General features: G+C 36.3%; 1 protein-coding gene across 1 annotated transcript; it reads left to right on the forward strand.

Annotated features, from left to right (window-relative positions):
• Positions 1-1,743: 1,743 nt before the first annotated feature.
• On the forward strand, positions 1,744-10,861 carry pax1b (paired box 1b). Its single transcript, XM_044377485.1, has 4 exons — positions 1,744-2,426; positions 5,688-5,818; positions 6,374-6,608; positions 10,339-10,861. The coding sequence occupies exons 1-4, from the start codon at positions 1,832-1,834 to the stop codon at positions 10,407-10,409; spliced, it is 1,032 nt and encodes a 343-aa protein (XP_044233420.1). The 5' UTR covers positions 1,744-1,831; the 3' UTR covers positions 10,410-10,861.
• The last annotated feature ends 411 nt before the right edge of the window (positions 10,862-11,272 follow it).

The raw sequence follows: 11,272 nt of genomic DNA on the forward strand, positions 1-11,272 counted from the left end.
AAGTGAGAGTAAAAATTATAAGGTTAGCTACATGCAGGAAATGAGATGCAGCTGCATTCAACTCAGATGATGCTTAGTAACAAAATTCAGCTATTAAACCTTTATTTTAGGACATTAGTTGAGTAAAAACAAAGAGGAAATGCTGCATATTGCTGTTCTGGAATTTCTTTATAGAGGATAAACATGTTTTAAATGAGCAGAGACACATGAACTCTCACCTGTTTTGGATTCAGGAGGACAAGATGAAACTTATCATCCTGTAGTTTGTTGTTTGTCTAAAATCAAAAATGTCTCATGGGAAAACAAAATGTCTTCTGCTGTTGCCCTGCAAGTCTCTTAAGTAAAGATTTATTTATAGAGAGCATGTTAAATATCAAACAACTAGGACAGAACAGAAAAACAGCAGTTGAAAAAAAGCGAGGGAATATAAGGTTTTGAGGTAAACTAGTCCAGTGTTTAGGGGCAAAGACAGCAAATGCTCAGACACAACTGATTTTAATTTTAATTTGATTTAATTTAATTTGATTTAATTTCAGTTCAGATTTTTCATGAAAAGCTTCTCACTTCTTGTTATAATGTCTGAACTTTACTTCAGTGTTTGAATGAAGTAAAAGTCGTGAAAGGAGATAATATCACACTCTGTGTTTCTTTTGTATTTTAAGTGATGTGATAATGATTGTTTTATTGGTTTAAGATTATTATTATCTTAAGTACTGTTATAAGTAGCTACTGTTGAACTAATTAATTTTTAAAAGATTAAAGTTGTAATTAGGCTATTCATAAGAGTGTCTGAAGTTAAATGGTCACACTACCACCAAAATTAAAAATACTATATATATATATATATATATATATATATATATATATATATATATATATATATATATATATATATATATATAATAATAAATAATAAAGATTGTAGTCTGAAGCTCCCAAATTGATTGACAGGTCTTAAATAAAATCTGATTTATTCATGTTTTCTGATGCTGTTAAAGGTTTGTGTACACGAGTAATGTTTGTTTACAGGCCAAGGTTTTTCAGCTATAATCAGATGAAAAACAACAACAAAAACAAAAAAAAAGAGCAAATGTTCGTTCTTTAAGTCAAAGTCTTCAAACCTGTAATTGAAATGGTCAAAACAAACACTAATTGGGTCTTCGATGACAGTTATCTGCCTTGTTGCCAATGATGATAGCCACATAATTTACACATGTTTTTATTTGAATGTCTATTTTACTTCTCTGTTATAAAACTGATGCCAGAATCCATCCTGAAATAACAAAAATATTAAAACTTTTGCAACTCTAGTTGGGTACTAATTTAATTAAAAATAACAGCAGCACAATTTAACAATAACAATAATACATATACTGTCCGCACAAAGACGTTTAGTCACACAAATCCCAGGCCTCATATATATTTATTCTCCGAGCTGAATATATTATTTTTAATAATTATTGTATTATATTATATATTTCTAGCTCATTCTTACGTCATCTATGCATAGAAACAAGAACTGCTGCTGATTTAATTTCATTATTGTGCATTAAATGTAAAGAAACCCTAATCTGTATCTCATCGTATTCTTCTTCTCCTTTTAATTAATTAATTTATTTTTTTTAAACAATTTCTAGAATTTATCAAATAGAAACATTTGATGCTTCTCCAAAAAGTATCCTCTTTTCTCAGTTTTATTTCACGTTAAGTAGGCCCTAAAAATTGTTGGATTGTGGATCACATTAGAAGTCCTTTTTGACTTCTTAAAGATCAATAATTGCACTAAAATCAAATATAGGCCTATGAAAATCAGTAAGAAGCTGGTTGATAAATGACTCCCGTGTGTGCAGAGCAGAGCTACGGGGAGGTGAACCAGCTCGGCGGGGTGTTTGTGAACGGCCGGCCGCTGCCCGCCCCGCTGCGGCTGCGGATCGTGGAGCTAGCGCAGCTCGGCATGCGGCCCTGCGACATCAGCCGACAGCTGCGCGTCTCTCATGGCTGCGTGTCCAAGATTCTGGCCCGCTACAACGAGACGGGCTCCATCCTGCCAGGAGCCATCGGTGGCAGCAAGCCGCGCGTCACCACCCCCGCCGTGGTCAGAAGCATCCAGGAATACAAGCAAGGGGACCCGGGTATTTTCGCCTGGGAGATCCGGGACCGGCTGCTGACGGACGGGGTGTGTGACAAGTACAACGTGCCGTCCGTCAGCTCCATCAGCCGGATCCTCAGGAATAAGATCGGGACTGTTTCTCAGCCGGGTCAACATGAGAGCAGCAAGCCGGCTCCGGCTCAGCTGCCCCCATACGGACACGTCTACCCCTACTCCCCCACCGGGACCAGGACTGGATCCGTACCCACCGGGCACGTCGGTCTGCCGCGGAGCTGGCACAACATCCTGGGCATCCGAGCCTTCATGGACCCGGCAGGTTGGTGGCAACTATTTAATAACACTTAAAAACTTCTGATTTTCACCCTCAAATGTCCAAAAGTTTTACTGAAAACAAAACTTTTCCCTCATTATGTATTTGCATATAGACTATATGATGTTTGCAATCGAATATTTAAACCCCAAACTACGTGTTTTTATGGCAAATAAATCAAACAGAAAATCAAATTGCATATATTGCATCTTCTGATGTCGTATCTAATCAAATTTCTCCGAAATTCAGCCTTACATATTGGATATTTTTGTAAACTTTATGATCCCTCTCTTAAGAAATTAAAATAAAGTTTTGTGAAGTGTTTGCGAAAATAAAGTTACTTGGTAAAATTGGAGCCACCGGTGGTTGAAACAGAAACAGAAGCATATTATTCTGTTTACAGACATGTTTCAGGTGAGTTTTTACATAAATGCCATAAAATAAATAATATTACAAGCTAATACTATGACTGAGAAGATTTTTTTAAAACGGGGCTGTAGCCAAGAGTTTAGAAATCCTGCATCACCCACAAGAAAATCTGTGCCTTTTTTAAATGATATATTTTCATATTTTATTTATTTAATAATTTGTCCGGTCAAAATCATGCAGATTTAGTCTTCTCTTTAAACCTTTTTAGATTTAAGCCTTCTTCACAATGTCAGGAATAAAGTTCTGATAGGGAAATAATGCATCATGTATTTATTTATTATTTATATTAATGCAAAATTAGTAAAATTTTATCACGTCTAAAGAGGAGTCAGCATTTCAAAATACTCATCATGTGTAGGCTTTTAAGTGTGGATTGTAAAGTTTCCTAAAGTTGCTAAAAACCTCCAGTTTCCCAGAAAAACACAGAGAACGTGACCTAAAATGATAGAAACCTATGTGGACATGTATTCATATTGAGGAGCACTGGGATAAACTGATTTTTAGCTTGAGTCCTTATATTAAAGACTTTTATCAAAGAAGACTGTTCAACATTCTTACTTTTGCTGTCCAGGAAAATATACTGATCAGATTAATTGATAATACTCCACCAAAAAGTGTGGGATGACTCATGCTGATATTTGAGTTAATACCATTGAAATATCTGCAGATTTAAATGAAAAACTGACGACTTTCTTTTCAAAGAGTCAGACTTTCCTCTTTAAATATACTGATCAAAGACTTAAATATGTATTTAAAAGAATGATAAACTGCAATAATGACTGGCAAACTGACATTTTTAGGTTATAATGTGGGAATTTACTCCCCTCGCCGCATATTTACTTTTTCTTCTCTCTCTCCAGATGATTATTTGTTGCATCACTGTCGGCTGTAACAGGACTGAGCGTTTTCTACCAAGTCAGCATGATTGCAAACTGATACTACAGAAGATAAAAAAACACACCTTGTTTAAAAATCTACTATAACTACTATACTATGCAAAATAAGCCAGATGATGAGATAATCAGCAGATAAAGTTTTCAGTCCCAAAACGGTCGGTTAGCTACACTGTGAGTTTAAAAAAATCGTATATTATACTATAAATCTTATTTATTATTTGATTGATTTCATTTTCCTCTTCGCTGTGTTTTTACATGTTGTTTGAATGCACTCATGCCACTTTGAATTGCCTCTGGTCCCAAATTTTTCAGAAATCCTGTGGTGATATTCAACTGCTGTTTTTGTTTTTTAGTCTTGTTCACATCTGAAGACAGTCATTCATGCCTTCATTCTGTCATCTTTGATTCATCTCTGGTTTCACTCAAACCTTTTGTGTTTAAACTCGATCCAGAACTTCTTGTTCCTTCTCGGGAACTGATTCATTTAACCCTGAAAACCCCTGATGGATCCACCGTCTCTAGCTTCATCTTTACATTGTTCAAATCTACAGAACTTCATTTATTTTTTATGTTTTTTTTAATCATTAAGAAAACAAAACCTACAACAATGATGAAGAGAAAACAAGACATCCAGGATAGTAGGAAAAACAAGCATGAAAGAGGGAGGAAATTATGCTTTTGCTCAAAGGTTGAGCTAATACGAGACAGTTTTAGAGACAGTTTTTCACAGTTTTTATGGCCTTGCAATTCTGAAGAAGTTTCAGCATATCTAGATAGATACTAAAAGTGGTATTGAATATGCTGAAGTTTGTTTTTTGGTTTGAGATCTTGGTGGTGAGGACATATTTACTCAAAAATAAAAAGAAAGTTAATAATATACAGAATGTAGAAGTCTATAAAAGCATCCACTTCAAACAGCACCAATTTATCTTTTTAAAGTCAACAGTTATAATTCTCCTCTGAAGAAAATTCATTACAAGTCAGTCCAACAGAACTTTATTTACACTTACGAAATGTGTTTAAGTGAGAATTTAGACATTTCAAATTGATGTAATAATGCAGCCAGATGTGATATTTTTGTTTATAATTTTGAAGCTGTCAATTTGTTAAAATCTCAAAATAGCATCTGTGTTGGTGCAACAATACTCAAATGTAATCAAGTCTTAAGATAGTGGAACCATCTAGCCTATAAAAATAACCAGTGTTTAATCTTTTAAGCGTTAAATGTAAAGTTTCCTGAAGTTGCCAAAACCTCCAAATTCACAGAAAAACTCTGAGATCGTGACCTCAGATACCTTGACAATATTACTTTTCAAAAATATAAATGATATATACGGCAGCTTCACTGGCAAAATAGCGTCAGTGTTGAAAGAATCAACAGCTAACAGAATCCATCAACAACTTTAAGACTAAAGATAAGTTAAGTCAGTGGGTGAAAAGCTCTAAGGTGCGACTGACAAACATTGTGAATCTTTTTTAGCTGTTCAGCACTTTGACAAAATAACTGCTTCGATTAAGCAGATATGGAAGAAATAAAACAAAGTCAAAAAACATCTGTAAATAATAAAACTGTCGTCTGCCCTGCAGAACACCAGAGCCTGTTTTATAGCAAGGTATTTTGTGTTTGACTTTTGTAAACAGAAGTGAGAAAATCTGACAACGGGTTAGAGAGTTTCATTATTTTTAATATTTATTCGTTGAGAATTTTCTGGACTTTTCTTCATACTAGTGAAATCTTATGGTCACTGACTACTAAGGTGTCATTTCTCTCCTTAAAAAACACTTTGTTGCTCTTCTAACTGGATTAAATTTAACTGAATATGACACAAACTGATCTTTTAAGGTGGACTAAAATTGCTCAAGAACTGCTGATATGAGTTTCCACACAGAGACAAAAAATGTTAAAATATTTTTAATTCAGTGTTAATTTGTTTATTTGCAGCTCTGTCTGGATCTGATGGACATTCAGCTAAAGTGGACGACTGGACCAGTATGAGCGGCAGACCGTTTCCCTCCGGAGTCAATGGAGTGGACAAAACCAACAATGAGCCAGACCTCAAATACCCACAACAGGTAAATAAAATAATCATTATAAAATTGTAAAATTGCTGGAATTCTTCACAAATTTGAGTTTCAGGTTTTGGAAAATACACACCTGCAGCTCAATATACTTTAGGCCAACAGTTCAACAGTTTCAGTGGCTGTGGTGGACATTTTTGAAAAGTGGGGACATTTTTTGAGGTGAGCACATTTTTGGAAAGTGAGGACTGGGTTTAATTTTGGAAAGAAAGAACATTATGCAAATTAGGAATTAAAAAATAGGCATTTTTGGAAAATGGCGACATTACCGTCTATTTGTGGGTTAAGACTTTAGTGTTAATGTTAGAATAAGGTTAAAGTTAAGGTCTAAGATAGGATGTAGGCTAAGAAATGTGCTTCGTCAATGGTTGTCCACACCAGTATGTGTGGTTAAGAAAAAAACTGTATATTTCTGCAACACTAGAAGCAGGAAAACCCTTGTCATAAAACGTATTCCTGTGTTTTTCTGTTAAGCAAGTGATTTGCTTTAAAAAGATACAAGCTGTCCTTGTTTTCTCATGTTTCTTTATTTTTCTTTCTTTTCCTCAGTCTTCATCCAGTCTGTCTGGTTACGTCTCAGCTTGCGCGTATTCTCCGCCGAACCAGTACGGTGTGTATGGAGGTCCGGCAGCCAACTACATGATCCCTGGACACCACTGGCAGCATCAGTCCTCCAGTATGAATCCCAGTTTGACTCCCAGTCTGGTTCATCCTGGCCCTGCACCACCACTGGAGGCTGCAGATTTCCACAATGCTACATCTTTCAAACTTTCACAGAGAGAAGGTGAGACTCACACATGCTTTTATAGCGTAACATCTGATTTGTTCCAGTACTATTAGACACTAAATGTTTGAATGAAAATTATATTCTTATTGACACTGTATATACAGAAATTGTGGGTGCAAATGGGGCATTTATCCACAAATTTTCTGTTGACATTTACAGTTATATGTCAGCTCTTTTGGAGGATAGAAGCTGAAGGGAAAGTTGACTTTGTGGGCCGGCTGAAAATTATAAATCTAAGAAACTGTTTTCTAGAAAGCCACAGTTTTTCCATCCTGTGTTTTATGCTATAAAAACACATCTGAGGGGCTTTATTTTCTGCTAGACGCTGTGTTTTTGTGCTGAAGAACCACTAATGTGTGTGTTTTTCAGAGACAGGGTTGGTCCTGTTGAGATAAAAATGGTCCCAAATTACACAGCAGAAACAGCTCCTGGTTTTGATAGGAAAAATGTAGTTAGGACTTTGTACAAGTATATACATACAGATGATATATTGCACCATATCTGCTGTTTAAACTGTGTGTGTTTGGTAAAAACGAGCCTGAAACCAGGCCGACAAAAATGACATGTTTCCTTAAAACAATAGAAAATTAATTTGTATATGTTATTAATTTAACTTTAATGGTTTCTGGTTGTTTAACTAAAGGTTTGTATCAAAGAATAAATCTAAATGATTAAGTTTAAGTTTTTTCATACTATTGAACAAAACTCATGCACACCTCTGACCTGAAGCTACAATTTTAACTGGAAAAGTTGGAGATAATGATCACAAATCTGATCTCAAACCAGCAGCCTCAAGCCTCATTGCGGCCGTTAAAAACAACAGAACAGACAGAAATCAACAGCCAACAAAACCAGTCCTTTAAAAAGCTCAACAAACATCATGTCATCTCCCCTCCGCCCCTCCCTCTTTGTCTCTCAACCCAACCAGTCGAGGCAGATGGCCGCCCACCTAGAGCCCGGGTCTGCTCGAGGTTTCTTCCCGTTAAAGGGTTTTTCCTTGCCACTGTTGCCAAGTGCTTGCTCATGGGGGAATGCTGGGTCTCTGTAGATTAAAGAGTACGGTCTAGACCTGCTCTATGTGAAATGTGCCCTGAGACAACTTCTGTTGTGATTTGGCGCTATATAAATAAAATAGACTTAACTTCACATATGACAAAGTTGTTTCACTCCAAAGGGTCCAAATCCATAGAGGCTACAGGAGCCTCTATCCAAGAGTGTTTTTATGTCTCTATATGGACTTACCATGTGTGAGAGATTGAGTTTATAATGAACTAATCACACATTAATGTTTGTTTCTTTTTAAAAATTCCTCATAATATCACCACAAAACATACATTTTGTACTTCAATGCTAATTTAAAGTCAAACTGGAATTATATTGTTATATATATGTTTTTTTTTTCTGCTACAGCATGCACATCTGCTCTGTAAATCGCTTGTCTTCAACTTAAAATTTATTGTCCCTGAGGGGAAATTTGTCTTGCAGCCATGTAAAACATAGAACACACAGAGAGTTAAGCATACAGAAAAGGTACATAAAAGATACATAAAATAATAAAAAAAAAATAATACATGAAATGCGTGTACATCAAGTGACGACATTAAACCAAGTGTCTTTAGCCAATACCAAAAGGGAGGAATTTATATTTTTCATTGGTCCCTCCTATCCTCCTTATCCGCTTACATTGCTGGAGTCCTTATTTCGATACAGAAAATCAAATCTTTGCATAAAGTACTAACATGTTGTTCTATCATAGGCAGAGCAGACGGTCACACTGAGCCTGATAGCATCCTGTTACACAACACAAGAGCCACAGAGCCATCTTAGGTTTTCTGCTAAAGTCTCCCTCTTATCTAACTTACAGACATGAACATACATGTTGTCCTGCACCAAACAAACATTCACCATGTAGGCTAGAGTTCAAGTTTACATATCATCATGAGATCAAACCATCTTTCAAATCTTTCAAAACTGCATTAATTGATTTTTTGGCTGCACTGAGGAAGCGCAACAAGCTGTGAAAACAAAGTCATGTCATAACCTTATGAAGTTGTTATGGTGAACATGCTAGTGAACAGTTATTATTTTCATATCCAGCAGTTATGGAGCAACATTATCATTCAATTTCAGTCATGTTTCTATCCACCTGGTGAATGTAAGTCCAATATTCACTCTTTTAGTTCTGGTTTGGTCTCCACCAACTCCGTAGAAAAAATATCTGAGTCTTTAACTGCTAAATGTGCCACTTTCATCACCAGCTACAGCAGTGCATGAAAAACACAGCCCTTCCATTCATTTGAATGGGGGCAGTGCATTCACACAGCGGGGGTGCCACTGCACACGGCTTAGCAGAGCTCAGCTCCAGCAAAAAGTTGAACTGGGCTCAAGTTTTGCCGCAGCACAACCCAACGTCATCCAGTGCTGCGCTGGCCAATCACATACATGCAAGCGCACATTCCTGGTGGATTACTTTGTAACGTGAATTCTGTATTCAACTGTTTACCTCATTAAACAGTTGCTGCTGTGATAACTTTCCAGAGTTGTAAAATCCAGTCTGTGAGTATTACAAACCGCTTTGCAGTGTTTTGGCTTCTGATAATTTCTTAAAGCTGGAGTGTGGAACTTTTACATGTAAATGAACGTCCGTTACATTCAAGTCCTTGCCAAATGAGCTCACACAATGCTGATTAAGCCTATCACTGCCAGGTAAATCTCTCTGTACTTCGCAGTATACAGAGTTTTTAAATCTGGTGTCTATGGTGACATTCCCACGTTGGGATAAAATAATTTAATTGTGTGGTTCCTCTAGACTTTCCAAATATTATCAGGCTGAATGGATCAAATTCTGAAAGTGAAACGAGTCGTTTCGCAGGGATTGCGTGACCCTCAAAACAATTTATCCAACGTTTTCCAGCTGCAACAGTAGCGGCGGGATAGGCTACTATGGACCCTATGACGTAAGCACATGTTGACAGTGTTTGTGTAATTACTCTCACTGCCAGAAGGGGAAGACAAAAGAACCACACTGCAGGTTTAAATGCAATTAATCTGTAACTCCAACTCAACTCCCTGGATCGTATTTCATTGTCTCACTGGTACCTCAAACAACATGCCCCCACCACCGGAGCCCCTTGTACTATTTTCATGCACTGCAGTTTTCCATCTTAACATGGCTTAACTGTGAGTTTAGAGCTTTTTTCTCTAAAAACAGCTGCCTGCTGCTGGGAAAAAAAACCCGCAGAGTCAGGTGACAGTTCTCTTTGTTTTCATACCCATGAATGACATCTTTCACTTAACACATCATTTGATCCATTGTTAATACAAAAATATTGATTAGAGCCAGTTTAAGAGAGCTGTATCACAGAGATGAAACATCCAATATCCAAAATTATAAACAGAATAAAACAACAATTATTTGATTATGAACTTTTAATATATATATATATATATATATATATTGGAGGCATTTTATGCCTTTTATTAGATAGTGACAGTTGAAAGATGACAGGAAACAAGGGGAGAGAGAGACAGGGTAAGACATGCAACAAATGTCCCAACAAATGAATCAAACCGCAGACATTGCAGACACGTGGCAAGCTTCTTCATCAGTAGGCTACTAGGGCATGCCTAGTTTTGCACTATTTATTTGCAGCCATTAAGTCTTGTCATGAAATGATGCTGACATGGCATGATAAATGATTTTTTATTGGTTTGTTTTTTTCTGCAGAAGACAGGAAAAGTCAAAGTCTCCTGAACAAACACCATCATGCAGCTCACAGATTGTCTACAGCCTCGTGATGACACAGAGGAGCCACAGATGACGTGATGTGATGCTGAAAGACTATCAGGTTTTTATTTCTGAGGAGAGTCGAGACAAAGTGACTTTTACTGCTCCAAACTGGAGCTTAAGACCTGAGGGAAACTCAGTCTCAATCTCCTATGATCTGCCCCTTCCAGGACTTTATTTAGTGATTTACAACATTTTGCAGAATGAGCAGCATGCAGAGAAGAGGTGAAGGAAAAATATACCAAATACATCCAGAAATTGTAATTTTTTCCCCTTTAAAAACAAAACTGACTGTTTTTTCACCCTGAACTTGTGTTTCAACAAACTCCAACTTTTTCTGCATTTTTATCATGAAAGGGAACATATCAATTGCATTGGAATTGTATCATCTTGTAAAATATACTGGCAAAGCTGTATATTTTTCTATAAATGTGCTTAATAAAGACATGCAATAGAAAATGTATCTCAGTGGTAATGACGGCATTAAGAGCAAAGGTTTTCCAGATGTCAGAGCAGAGTAGAATAGCACAACAGATGGTCAAATATAGTAATAATGATAATAATAAAGATGTCTTTTTAACATAAACTTCATTTGTTAAACAATCAGAGTTTGTAAAGGATTGTGTAAGTATGTATATGTATCATACACAGATGTTACAGGATTTATATTTGGTGTCCAACAAATCAGACTGTCTGAGCAATTAGAGCATTTAAACATCAATTGATGGATAAAAGCAAAAAACAATTTACATTTACAGCAATAAATGTACACAGTGATATAAGAAAGTTAAGAGTATTTTAAGCACAGCCTATACAGCTCAGTATCCATAGGAATTACATTCACATTGGACAAATCAGCAACACAACATTTTCA

Source organism: Thunnus albacares, chromosome 16 (genome assembly GCF_914725855.1).
Source record: "Thunnus albacares chromosome 16, fThuAlb1.1, whole genome shotgun sequence".
NCBI classification, from domain to species: Eukaryota; Metazoa; Chordata; class Actinopteri; order Scombriformes; family Scombridae; genus Thunnus; species Thunnus albacares.